The sequence below is a fragment of the Plasmodium relictum genome, assembly GCF_900005765.1.
Source record: "Plasmodium relictum strain SGS1 genome assembly, chromosome: 7".
Classification (NCBI taxonomy): Eukaryota; Apicomplexa; class Aconoidasida; order Haemosporida; family Plasmodiidae; genus Plasmodium; species Plasmodium relictum.
Genome location: NC_041685.1, coordinates 593,416 through 607,932, shown reverse-complemented (window position 1 = coordinate 607,932; position 14,517 = coordinate 593,416). Strand labels below are relative to the sequence as shown.

General features: G+C 20.3%; 5 protein-coding genes across 5 annotated transcripts; 1 reads left to right on the top strand and 4 right to left on the bottom strand.

Moving 5' to 3' along the window:
* Window positions 1-485: 485 nt before the first annotated feature.
* HSP70-2 (heat shock protein 70, putative) lies at window positions 486-2,798 on the bottom strand (the record flags this gene model as incomplete). The annotated part of the gene is made up of 2 exons (XM_028675849.1): window positions 486-2,368; window positions 2,723-2,798. The coding sequence occupies 2 exons, from the start codon at window positions 2,796-2,798 to the stop codon at window positions 486-488; spliced, it is 1,959 nt and encodes a 652-aa protein (XP_028532397.1).
* Window positions 2,799-4,396: 1,598 nt separating this feature from the next.
* Window positions 4,397-5,701, bottom strand: PRELSG_0715300 (conserved Plasmodium protein, unknown function; the record flags this gene model as incomplete). Its single annotated transcript, XM_028675848.1, has 1 exon — window positions 4,397-5,701. One exon carries the CDS (start codon window positions 5,699-5,701, stop codon window positions 4,397-4,399), a length of 1,305 nt encoding a protein of 434 aa, XP_028532396.1.
* Window positions 5,702-6,345: 644 nt separating this feature from the next.
* Window positions 6,346-7,356, bottom strand: PRELSG_0715200 (XPA binding protein 1, putative; the record flags this gene model as incomplete). The annotated part of the gene is made up of 1 exon (XM_028675847.1): window positions 6,346-7,356. The coding sequence occupies one exon, from the start codon at window positions 7,354-7,356 to the stop codon at window positions 6,346-6,348; it is 1,011 nt and encodes a 336-aa protein (XP_028532395.1).
* Window positions 7,357-8,373: 1,017 nt separating this feature from the next.
* PRP43 (pre-mRNA-splicing factor ATP-dependent RNA helicase PRP43, putative) lies at window positions 8,374-10,929 on the top strand (the record flags this gene model as incomplete). Its single annotated transcript, XM_028675846.1, has 1 exon — window positions 8,374-10,929. One exon carries the CDS (start codon window positions 8,374-8,376, stop codon window positions 10,927-10,929), a length of 2,556 nt encoding a protein of 851 aa, XP_028532394.1.
* A 566-nt stretch (window positions 10,930-11,495) lies between these two features.
* On the bottom strand, window positions 11,496-13,427 carry PRELSG_0715000 (conserved Plasmodium protein, unknown function; the record flags this gene model as incomplete). Its single annotated transcript, XM_028675844.1, has 1 exon — window positions 11,496-13,427. One exon carries the CDS (start codon window positions 13,425-13,427, stop codon window positions 11,496-11,498), a length of 1,932 nt encoding a protein of 643 aa, XP_028532393.1.
* Between the last annotated feature and the right edge of the window lie 1,090 nt (window positions 13,428-14,517).

Here is a 14,517-nt window from a genome sequence, read left to right as displayed (position 1 = left end):
ATTTTTAATTTATATACATTTTACTTCTTGTATTTGAAAAGTCTACTAATATTTTGTAACTTTGATTTCTTTTCAAAGAATAATTTAATTATTTTAATTTTATGCAGTATCTATATATATATAATTTAAAAAATTGATAAATATATAAAAAAAATTAAAATGAAATATTATTATATATCCTTATTTTTGTTCTTTTCATTTACTTCTCATGTACATACATTACAATGATATTGCAACTGCAAAATTACTTAATTTTTTTTATGTATTATTTCTTTTTCTTTTTTGAAATTATCATAAAATTTTAATAGAAAATCTCTCGATAAATCAAAAAAAAAAAAAATGTTATATAGAAAAAAGAAACATATAAATTTTCATTTATTTATTCATACAAGAGAAATTTTATAATAAAATTATTTATTTACTTTAAATAATTATATTTTATATATTCCATTATATAAAAAAAAAAAAAAATAGATATATAAAAATTATAACTCATCACTTTCAATATCTTCATCTGCGTTTGGTGGGGGTGAACCTGCACCAGGTTGACCGTAAAGTTTTACAATAATTGGCTGGCAAATAGCTTCTACATCTTTCAATTTTTGTTTTAGTGACTCTGTATCTGCTTCTGAATTGTTATTTAACCAATCTTCTGCTTCCTTAACGGCATTCATAATTGTATCTTTATCTTCTTTATCAATTTTATCTGCTAGTTTATCTTTATCTTCAACTGTTGCTTTCATACTTTGAATGTAATTATCCAAATTATTTTTAGCTTCAATTCTCTCTCTTAAATTTTTATCTTCATCTGCAAATTTCTCTGCATCATTAATCATCTTTTCTATTTGTTCTTTAGATAATCTACCTTTATCATTAGTAATAGTAATACCTTTGCTTTTTCCTGTTCCTTTATCTTCTGCTTCTACATGTAATATACCATTTTTATCGACAGTAAATGTAACCTCAATTTTTGGTACACCTCTTTGAGCTGGAGGAATACCAGACAATTCAAACTTTCCTAAAAGATGGTTATCTTTTGTTAAAGCTCTTTCTCCTTCAAAAACTTGGATTAATACAGCTGGTTGATTGTCTTGGTATGTAGAAAATGTTTGAGATTTTTTAGTTGGTATAACAGTGTTTCTTTTAATAAGTTGTGTCATAACACCACCAACAGTTTCTATACCTAAGGTTAATGGAGTAACATCTAATAATACAACATCATGTAAGTCTTCACCTAAAATTATACCTGCTTGTATAGCAGCACCATATGCTACAGCTTCGTCGGGATTAATACCTCTATTTGGTTCTTTTCCATTAAAAAATTCTTTAATTATTTGCTGAATTTTTGGGATACGTGTTGAACCACCTACTAAAACTATTTCATCAATTTTACTTTTCTCATATTTAGCGTCTTCTAAAACTTTCTTAACTGGTTCCAATGTTTCTTTAAATAAGTCATCATTTAATTCTTCAAATTTTGCTCTTGTTAAAGTTTCTGAAAAATTATGCCCTTCAATAATATCTTCAATTTCAATTTGGGTTGAATGGACAACAGATAAATTTCTTTTGGCTATTTCGACTTCTTTTCTTAATTTTTGAATAGCTCTTTTATCACTTCTAAGATCAATATTATTTTTTTTTTTAAAAATTTTAATGAAGTGATCCATGACTCTTTGATCAAAATCTTCTCCTCCTAAATGAGTATTTCCTGCTGTAGCATAAACTTCAAAAACACCATTATCTATAACAAGGATTGAAACATCAAATGTACCACCACCTAAATCATATACTAAAATACTTGTTTCTTCTTTTTTATCTAATCCATATGCTAAAGCAGCAGCCGTTGGTTCGTTTATTATACGAACTATATTTAAACCAGCAATTGTGCCAGCATCTTTTGTAGCCTGTCTCTGAGCATCATTGAAATATGCAGGTACTGTGACGACTGCATTTTTTACTGGCTTACCTAAGAAAGATTGAGCAATTTCTTTCATTTTTTCTAACACCATTGCACTAATCTGTTCAGGAGCAAAAGTTGTATCCTTATCTTTAACTTTAACTTTAATATTTGGTTTTCCTTCTTTGTTCACTATTTCATAAGGTAACAAACTTCTATCTTTAACTACTTCTTTATCATCAAATTTTCTACCTATTAATCTTTTCACATCAAAGACAGTTTGTGTTGGATGTAAAGTAGCTTCTAACTTAGCAGCTTCACCAACTTTTCTTTCTCCATCAACAAATGATACATAGGATGGAGTAATTCTATTTCCTAACTCATTATTTATTATTTCCACTCTTCCATTTTTGAATACACCAACACAACTATAAGTAGTACCTAAATCAATTCCTATAACTGGCCCTTCGACTAAAAAAAAAAAAACAAAAAAAATTATAATAATAAATTAGGTGAAATACATTAAAAACTAATTAAATATACATAAAAGTTTATGAAAAGAAAAAAAAATTATGTGTAAAATAAAATAAGTAAAAAAAAAGAAAAGAAATGGGTATATGTAAACATATATAAATATAAAACTTAAAAGTCCATATATAAAAGTGCGTGCATATTTATATATATATTATTTTTAAATGTATCATATATTTTAAACTATTTTTTTTTTTTAAATAAAATAAAAATATACTTTTAAACATATATATTTTATTATCATTTTTTTTTCATTAAAAACATATGTAATAAATAAAAACATATTTTACGTACTAGCATCATCTTTGGCTTGTATAAATTTTAACAAAGAAATAGTAAATATTGTTAAATATAAGTTGAATTTTCCCATTTTTATATTATTTAGTATTTACAAACAAATAAATTAAAAAAATTAAAAAATTTTAATTAATTTAAATGAAATGAAAAATTCTAAAATCTTTTTTAAAAAAAAAATTTTAATTTTTCAATTTTTTTTTTTAAGAAATATTTAATTTTACATTAAAATATTTTTTTATTTTTATTTTTATTTTTATTTTTATATTTTTTTTTTTTTAAGGCAGTTGCTGTATTTTTTTTTAAATAAATTGTGTTTTATTTTATTTTTTATTTTTATTTTTTTTATTTTTTATTTTTACTTTTTTTACTTTTTATTTTTATTTTTTTTATACTTTATTTTTTTTTTTAATATATATTTGTCCTTTTCTTTTTTTATCATATTATTTTATAAAAACTAAAATTTTTTTTTCCGATTTCCTTACACTTGATACGAAATACATATTTTTTTGAGGTTTCAATAAAATATGCACAATACTAATTACAACCGATATTTCTGGGCATATGATACTTATCGCATTTCTTTCTTTTGCCTATTTCTTATTTTTATTTAATTTTTTGTTTTTTTTAATTTATAACCTAATTATGTAACTAAAAATGCACAAAAAAAAAAAATAATTGCATGTTAAATTATATTAAAGAAAAATAAAATATAATAAAAAGAATAAAAAATAAATAATACGTAAAACACGATGTGTATCTTCAACTAAGTATTTGGCTAAACACTATTCAAAAAAAAAAAAAAAATAAATAAAAAAATATATATACATACACAATATATAGTATTAATATAAAATAAAAGTATTATTAAAAAATAATTAAAAAAACTAGAATAATAGAATAGTTTGACTTATACATAAAAATAAAAAATCTTCCATATATAGTATGAAGAAATATATAATTTCACAAGATATTAATAATAAATTTTCAAACTTTCACATTAATACAAAAGTTATTACTAAAATAAAATAAAATAAAATTTATTTTTTTTTTGATAAATTAATATAAAAAAAGGTTTATTTTACTCTTTTTTTTTTTTTTTGCTAATTTATCTAAAGAGTTATATTAATAAATTAATAAACTTTTTTATTTAAAATTTTTTGTATATCAAAGAATTATATAAAAATATACTCTATGAATTTTTTTGCAAAAATTTTTCAATTTTCTTAAATAAGATTAACATCTTTTGAAAAAAAATATGTTGGACAATAAATAAAAGAAAAAATTATTTCAAAAAAAAAAAAATTGTCTGAAGTAAAAAATAGTAAAACTTTGTAATAAAAAAAAATATAACTAAAAAGTCATTTCACTTAAAAATTTCACTTAGTATAAATTACCAAAAAAAATGGTTTGTATAAAGTATTAGATTTTAGTTCAAATATATGTCTGCTTAACTTAAATAATACACTTTATTAGTTTTATAGGGAATTAAAAAGACTAATAATTAAAATTACTTATTTTGTAATAATAATAATAAGTATAATTTAACAATTGGAATAATAACAGTATTATATTTAGAACTAATACAAACCCATATACATATCATAAGAAAAAATGCATTTAAAATATTAATAATTTAAGCTAAAAAGAAAAAAATAAACTACTCTAAATGTTTTATTGATTTAATTCAATAATTAAATATTGATAAAAAAAATTTTTTTTTTTTTTATCTAAATCATTATTAATATTTAAATAAAAACTGTTTTGTTCATTTATTTTTTTTATATCAATTTCATTGTCACTAAAATTATAAATGGAGTTAGAAGAAATTTCTATATCTTCAATAAATGATTGAACATTCTTTCCATTTTTTATTTTGTCATTTATTTTTTCTTTATTAATTAGATAATATTCCTCTTTATCAGAAATATATCCCATATTAAATTCATTATTTTGTTCTTTTATTATATTATTCAAATTTTTTTCATTATTTATATTTTTGCATAACTTACTATAATTCATATTAATATTAAAGAAATCTAAATTTTCAAATGATTTATTATTAAATATGTAATGATATTTTTTTTCTTTTAGCAAAATTTTATAGATATAAAGGTAAAAGTTATCACTAATTAAATTTTCATCAATATAAATGATGTTATAACAGTTATAAGATAAATTAGTTTGATCTATTATATTGATAAAATATTTTACATTAGTTTTCAAAATAATAATATTGTTATATATACTTACTTCACAAGGTGATATATAAGAAGTATTTGGAATAATAAGAGAAAAATTATTATTTTTATAAAAATATTCTAATATATATAAAATATCAACACTATTATTTGTTCTACTCATTATGCACAATAAAAAGAAACTTAATAATAAATTCTTCATTTCACTCTTTAAATTTTTATTTAATAATTTAAATAATAAGTATAAGATAGTCTCAAATCCTAAACTCCCATTATATATACTCTTATTAAATGAAAATACATCTCTTGTAACATCTTTAATACACTGTTTTATATCAGGATAAAAACTTTTGTTTTTTATTTTTCGTAGAATTTTTAAAAATAAATATTTATTTTTTAGTAAATTCTGTTTATATATATGTAAGGATTTTTCTTCTGAAACATTTTCTATTGTCTCATTTTTATTTTTAAAGCTAATATTTAAGCATTCTAAAATAGTTTTTAGTATTTCGGGATCATATAATTTTTTTTTTAATTTTAGTAAAAAAATTAAATTATTTATAATACTTAATTGTATTTTTTCTAAATTAATTTCAGCTTTTTTGTATTCATTTTTTATGTTAAAAATTGAAAAATAATTCACAATATTTTCATCAGACAAAATACAACAACTATCATTTTTTTTTAGGCTTATATGCAAAAAATCTTCACTTTTATGTTCCTCATTAAACTCATTTTCTATATCATTTAAATCTGCTACCAATTTTTCAATATTCATATTGTTAAATTCTTAAAAAAAAAAAAATAAGAAAAATATTTAAAATGCTAAAAATATGTATAAAAATATTAGTTCTTGTATTATTCGTTTGTATAAAAAAAATATTTAAAAAAAAAAATTTGTACGAAAAAAAATAAAAATAAAAATTTAACTTTCATAATTGATAAAAAAATCATTCTATTTTTTTCTCTCATTATAAGTAAGAAATAAATAATTAAATTAATAACTGATATACTTTAAAAATATAAAAAAATTAAAGATAATAAAAAAAAAAAAAAAGATAAAAAGAAAATTTTTTCATATTGTTATAATTAGTGTATTTCATTATAATTTTTTTTTTTTTTTTTTTTTTTGCTTTAAAAACTATAATTATATATGTATCTTTTAAATGTTTCCTCACAATTATTATTTTTCGAATAAATTGGTTTATGTAATTTTCATACTGTACTAATTCTTAAATCTTTAGCTATTTTTTACTTTTCTCTTTTAATAAAATTTTTATTTTGATTTAAAAACAATTAAAATTTTATTCTTTTATCATTATATAAATTATTCTTTTTAATATAAATAATTGTATTCTTTTATATATTTATAACTGTTTTTTTAACTTCCTTTTATTTTATCTATTTTTTATGTAGGTTTTTTTACTCATGTTCATTTTCTCTATTTAAGGATTTAACAATTTCACTATCAGAAACATCAATTATTTTTTCTTGAATATCATCACAATCGTATTCAATTGATTCTACGTAAGTATCAAACAGACTATATTCTGAGTATATTGAACTAAACCTAAACCCATTAGCTCCGTCAATTATTTTTAATAATTTAAGAACACTATATTTGTCTTGTATATCTAATAAGGCAAAATTTATTAAGTTATAATCTTCCACCGTTTCACATATATATTCATTTAATTTTAAAAATTTCTTTGAATACTTGTTATAATTTTTTTTTGTATTCTTTATATTAGCATCATTTAAATTATTTTTTATATTAGAAACAAAATCATCATCTGAATCAGAAGAAGAGTAATTTTGGTATTTTGCATATAGCATTAGTTGATTTAGATTTTGAGCTTCTACATAATAACTTATAGGAAAATTCAAATCATTTTTAAAATATTTTAAAAGATCTATCTTAGAAAAAACATTAACATGTGGTAATTCTAAATGTATTTGACTACATAATGATAAAAGTAAAGAACTAATGTATTTATAATTATCTGAGCACAAAGTACTATCAACAATATGAACTGATGCTAATCTACAGTTTAATTTACTTAACTTATGAACAATGTTTTTTAAAGCATCATTGTGTGTATATAATTCTACTTGTCCTGGAGTATCAATAATTAAATAGCAATCCTTATTTGCTTTTAATTTTTCTTCTAGCCAATCAAAGTTAGCAAGCAAATATTCCATACAATAAATTAGGGTTCCATTGGGTCCTAATTCTAAATCTGAAAATACCTTATCTATATCAACTAACTCACTTATATTTATATCACCTTTGTATATATCATTTTCAATAAATGGATCTAAATTTATTATAAGTGTTTTTCTATTTATCTGTTTTAATATATGGTCCACTCCAGCTACATAAGTTGATTTTCCTGATCCAGGTGGTCCAATTACTAATTGACCATACCACATTCTTTTTGAAAAAAAAAAATATTAACAAGTTATAATTTTTAAGTTATTATCCCTTATTTGTAATAAATTATATACATAAATTCATTACACATATTAAAAAAAAAAATGATATAAAATAAAATAAAATAACAAAAAGGTTTTAATATTGAATATATCACAAATTAGTATTCTTAATCTTTTTTTTCTATGAGAATAATGGGATTATTAGGAAAAATAATTCCCATTTCATGTATTTTTTTATCGTTCAAACATAATTAAATAAAAAATATCTCTTTTAAAAAGAAAAAAAATAAAATAAATTAAATTAATATATTTTTTACACAAAATTTTATAAATATATATATATTTTTTTTTTTTATTTTAATATTATTATTATACAGATTCTATAGTTTACATATAAAATTTTATAAGAATGAATTTTTTATAAAATGGAAATAGTAAAAATTGAAATTAAAATATTTACAAAAAATATACATAAATTAAAACTATATATATCTAACCTGCTTTATATTTTTGTTTTTACATAAAATTTTTTTCAGTTATTAATGTGATAACATTTTTAAAAATCATAAGAATAAAATTTGCTTTTTATAAACATCTTTTCAGCACTAGGATATAATAAAAAATAAGAATTAAATTAAAATATATACATAATTATATTTTTATTAATTAACAAAAAAAAAAAATTTTCATACATACAAATATATTTAAAAAAAGTATATATTAAATTATGAGATTTTTCATTTTTAAAAATAAAAACAAATTATATGATTTTATATATATATTTTTTTTTCTTTTTAAAGGACTTTAAACAAAAATAAATTAAAATTTTTTTATTATTTTTTAGTAAAAACTTATATTTTAAATTGATTTTAAAAATTTAAAGAAAAAAAAATGACTTTATACTTATAATAAAAATACTACAATATTGACAGTTCATCAATGGATTCGTATATCTTAACATCATATTTTATATATATATAATTTAGTAAATGTTTATATATACTTAAAAAAAAAATGAGTGAAATAGAAAATAAAACTGAAAAACATTTGGAGAAAAAAAACATATCTAAAAATTCATTAAATGTAAATGAAAATTCAAAAAAAAAAAGAACAAATATCTTAAATGAGGAAAATAAAAAAAAAGTTAAAATAAATAATGGAGTTGAAGACAATGAATCAGAATTCTTTATTGAAAAACAAAGCAAAGTTAATGATTTTAATTATAGTAAGAATAATACAACAGTAAGTAATAGCATTGATGATTCAAATAAAAACATAAAAGATAAATATTTAAGTAGTGATGATAATAACAAGGATAATTATAAGAATAAAAGTAAAAATAAAAAGAATGCTAATTCTGATAATATGAATTATAATAATAATAGTACTATTAATAATGGTTGTACTCATAATAATAGTAACAATGCTAGTAGTTATAATAATTATAATAAAAATAATAAAGAATGTGACAAAAAAATAATAGATGAAATTAACATGATAAATGGAATTAAAGAAAAGGAAAGTAATACAAATGAAGATTTACTAATAAATAAATTAACAAATAAAAGATATAGTTCAAGATATTTTGAATTATTAGAAGAGAAAAAGAAGTTACCAGCATGGAACGCTAAAAAGAATTTCTTAAAATTATTTAAGAAAAATGATATTTTAATTATCGTTGGTGATACAGGAAGTGGGAAAACAACCCAAATTTCTCAATTTGTATTAGAATCTAAATTTTCAGAAAAAAAGTCAATAGCTGTGACTCAACCAAGAAGGGTAGCAGCTATGAGTGTAGCTACAAGAGTATCCGAAGAGTTAGACGTAGAACTAGGAACATATGTTGGATATACAATTAGGTTTGAAGATAGATCTAGTAGTAAAACTATAATAAAATATCTAACGGATGGAATGCTATTAAGAGAATCAATGAGTGATCCTATGCTGAAAAGATATAATACTATAATATTAGATGAAGCGCATGAAAGAACATTAGCTACAGATATTTTATTTGGTGTTATCAAAAATATTCTAGAAAAAAGAAATGATTTAAAATTAATAGTTATGTCTGCAACATTAGATGCAGAAAAATTTCAAAATTTTTTTAATGGATCCAAAATTCTGAACATACCAGGTAGATTGTTTCCTGTAGAAATATTTTATACTCTTCAAGCAGAGAAAGATTATATAAAAGTAGTGATAAGAACAGTTTATGATATTCATGTGAACGAAGAAGAAGGAGATATTTTGGTTTTTTTAACAGGTGAAGAGGAAATAGAAATGACTAAAAAAGAAATTGAAAAGGTAGTATCTAGAAATGTGAATGTAGGTCAATTGGTGGTATTACCCTTATATTCTTCCTTGCCATCGGCACAACAACAAAAAATTTTCGAACCTGCACCAAAACCTAGATTTAAAGGAGATAAAATGGGAAGAAAATGTATACTTGCAACTAACATAGCTGAAACATCCATAACTATTGATGGAATTGTTTATGTCATTGATCCAGGTTTTTCAAAGCAAAAAGTGTATAATCCAAGAGCTAGAATAGAATCTTTATTAATTGCACCAATATCAAAAGCTTCAGCTCAACAAAGAGCTGGAAGAGCAGGAAGAACAAAACCAGGAAAGTGCTTTCGATTATATACTGAAAAATGTTATGAACAAACTTTGCCTGAACAAACATATCCAGAAATATTACGATCTAATTTAGGGTCTGTTGTATTAAATCTAAAGAAATTAGGAATAGATGATTTAGTTCATTTTGATTTTATGGATCCTCCAGCACCTGAAACTTTAATGAGAGCACTAGAACAGTTGAATTATTTAGGAGCATTAGACGATGAAGGAGATTTAACTGATAAGGGGCATTTAATGTCAGAATTTCCTGTAGATCCTCAACTAGCTAAAGTATTAATTGAATCTCCTAATTATTTTTGTTCTAGTGAAATACTAAGTATTGCTGCCATGCTATCTGTTCCTAATTGCTTTTTAAGACCAAAAGTAAAGGGTAAAGAGGCAGATGAAATGAAAACAAGATTTTCTCATTTAGATGGTGATCATTTAACTTTACTTAATGTGTTTCATGCATATGTAAAACACTCTTTAGTTGATGTCAATTCATCAAAAAAATTTTGCTATGAATACTTTTTAAATCATAGAGCTATGACATCTGCCCAAAATGTTAGAAATCAATTATTAAGAATTATGGAAAGGTTAAATTTAAAAATTATATCCATTAACCCTTCTAGCCCAGAGTATTATGTAAATATTAGAAAAGCATTATTAAGTGGATTTTACCAGCAGGTGGCATATAAAACAAGTAAAGGCTATTATATAACTGTTAAAGATATTCAAATTGTTACACTACATCCTTCTACTTTTTTTCAAGTAAATCCTGAATGGGTTATATATCATGAACTTTTATTAACAACCAAAAATTTTATAAGGACTGTAACTAAAATAGAAGGGAAATGGCTACTTGAAATAGCTTATAATTATTATGCCTTAGAAGATCTTCAAAATAGTGAAGCAAAAAATGAACTTAAAATGTTACTTAAAAAGAAATAGCATGAAAGAAAGGATATAAAATAAAATATCACACAGTATATATGTTGCTGTTCATTTTTTAAATAGTTAAATTATTAAAAGTATAAAAAAAATTTTATTATTACTTATGTAAAAAAAGTAGACAAAAAAAAAAAAAAAATTATGTATGATTCGAAATACCATAAATGAAAATACTTATTAATGTTTTTTTTTTAAATATTTCTTTAATATTTTTTATTTCTTTTAAAAAAATTATATACAAGTATATATGAAATTAAACTATTATAATGAAATTTGTTTAACAAATGTTACATAGGAAAAAAAAAGAGTATAATAATATAAAATAAATTTAAAAATATATATATATATATATATATTTATTTATTTAAATACAAATACTTAATGTTTTTTTTTTTAAATATGCTTATAATAGGATGCCACAATATATATATGTAAATTTTTTTTAATATTAATAAATACTCGTTCTTTAAGTAAACATATATGTATGAACAAACATATTATTTATAAAAATAGGTTATAATTTTATTTAATATTATAAAGTAAAAATACAAAATTTCTTCTTATTTTTAAACTGTTTGTGCCCATTTCTTAGCTAAAGCAATACATTCATTTAAAAATTTTGTCATATCTTCTTTGTTTTCACTGGCTAGAGTTGCATTTAATTGAGATTGATTAATAAAAGGTGCATTTTTAAATGAGGATAATAACTTTTTTATTATATTTTTATTACTTAATTTATGTAATGTTATATTAATAGAATTCCAATTAATCATAGTATTACCTCTTTCAGCTATTAATTGAATTCCTATATAATATTTTGTAGAGGAAGCAATTTCTAATGGTTGTACATAATCAACCCTAGCTTCTATTGACTGATTTAAATTCTTTATATTTACATTTTGTTCTTTTTTATATGATAAAAAAGAATCATCGGGGACTAAATTCATTGGTTCGTTTCCATATATTGGTCTATGTACATATAATATAACTTTTTTAATTACTCCTAGTTGTACTGGGCACTTAATATCTACCAGTATAGTTCCTATTTTTTGATCTACACATTTTAAATCAAATTTGGGATAAAATGCTTGTGTTGGATAATATTGAGGTAAAGCTCCATTATTTGAACTATTTGTGCCATTTTGATTATTTTGATTAGAATTTATTTTGTCACTTGTTTCATTTTGATTAATATCTATTCCAATTAAAGATAAGTAAGGAGCAAGAGGACCAACTTCTAAATTTTTTAAAACTTTTGTTTTAAATTCTTGCTGGCAACCTAAAATGGCTAATGATGCTTCTTTAAAAGCCGATTCTGCCTTTTTTTTCCATTCTTTATCTGGTTCTTTATCTGGATGTAATATATGCTTTAATCTTTTTCCAAAACTTTTTAACTGTTCTTCACTTATAACTCTGGGGTTTATACCTAGTATATAAAAAGAATGTTTTTTAGGAGAATTTTTATCAAACCAGGTATACTCATTATATCTGTCTATTATAAATTGTACTGCTTTTCTTTTATCTTCTAACTTTTTTGATAATTCCATTTCTTGTTGTAATTTTCTTTGAATTTCTGCGTCATAGCTACTTTTTAATCTTTCTAATTTTTCCTTTGCAAATAATAAATCTTTATCTTGTGTCATTTTTTCACTCAATAATAAAACTACATCTGAATAAACTTTCTCTACTTTTTCATTATCAGCTTCTATATCTAAATTTAATAAAGAATTTAAACTATCATACTCTGACTTGTTCAAAATATTTTTGTACCAAAAATTTTGCTTATACACTAGGGATACTGTTACGGATTCTATTACTTTTAGTTTCTCCCACATTTCATCAATATGATCATGCATTCTTTTTTTATTTTTTTTTTCATTTGTTTCATCAAGAAAATCCTCTTTATTAAAAATATTTTTTCCTATGTTCAAAATATTTTTTATTTTTTCAAAACGATCTTTAACATGCTCAGTGTCAATACCATTTTTTAATTTTAAGATGTTTTTAACAATAAATAAAAAATCATCAAAATTAGTTTCACTAAAATTCTCATCTATATTGCTAATATCTTTTAGAAGTTCTTCTATATAGTTTTTTGATATTATACTGATAAAAGAATTGTTATCATTATTAGTGCTTATATACGTATCCTCAAAATTACCCTTCCTCTTTTTACTAAATACATCATTTTCCTGATTTACATAATTTAATTTCAAATTATTATCTTTTTCAAATAAATTAGGATTGTTAAGAAGCAATTCATCGATGAAACTTACCAGAGATTTCAAAAAAGTATCGAAATTTTCTTTACTTAATAATAGATTAGCCTTTTTAATTATTGAATATATAAAACCAAAAGACTTATATATGCAAAATAAATCTTCCACTGTTTTTTTATACATCAATTCTTCATCGTTTAACTCATCAATAAAATTTTCATAATATATTTTTTTTAATTCAGTTTCATTAATTGTACTTAAGTCCTCATTAACTACCATTTTAAATAAAATACGTTATCATATTAAAAGGTATAAAAGCATTTCACTTAAATATTCTTTTTAATATTTTAAAAAAAATATCAAATAAATTTTTTAATAAAATTAAAAACTTTTTTAATAGAAAAAAAAAAAAAATAAAAATAAAAATAAAAATTAAATAAAATTAGAGAATATTTAAAATAAATTTATCTTCTATTTTTTATAAAATTATAATTTATAAAAGTAAACTAAACAAAGATGCTATTTTATAATATATTTTGTTTATGTCCTTTTATAAAAATATATACACATTAGCAATGAAATTTTTTTTTTTCACATATTAAATTAATAGCATATTTATTTATTTTCTACTTTTTTCATATCTAAGACTTCATAATTTTTTTTTTATTTCTTTTTATTAAAAAATATATTGTATAGTTATTTATATCTGCATTTCTTTTATTAATCACTTATATAAAATTTTATCATTATATTTAAGCATTAGAAACAATTACTAAAAAAAAAAAGATAAATTAAGAATATATAAAATTTAACTATAATTTTTTATTAATATCAAACAAAAATACTTATATTTTATACATTCAAATATTAAAATCTTATTTTTATGAACATTTATAAATTTTATAAACAAATTTTTCCATAATTATTTTTTTTCCTTATTTTTTTATTATATTAATATAATGTGATGTTATCAAATAAAAATAGACATAATTTATCACAACTATAAAATATGTTAAATATATTTTTTTTAAAATAAACTTTTTATGTGAAAGAAGAAATATAGTATTTTTGGTATAATTTTTATTTATTATACATAAGAGCAACATTAAATTAAATATATAAATTCATAAAATAAATTAATCGAAGTAATTATAAAAAAATGGTAATGATTTAAATAATAGTTTTTAGTAATTGAGATAACTATTGCATTCATAGCATTTGTAATTTTAGAGTATGAGAAAAATAAATATAGAGGAATAAAAAAAGAAAAAATATTATGTTTTAAATATTTTGTCTAATTAATTTTATTATATTCAGTACTACTTATTATAATATAAAAAAAGAAATTGTATTATATATTTTTTTTTTT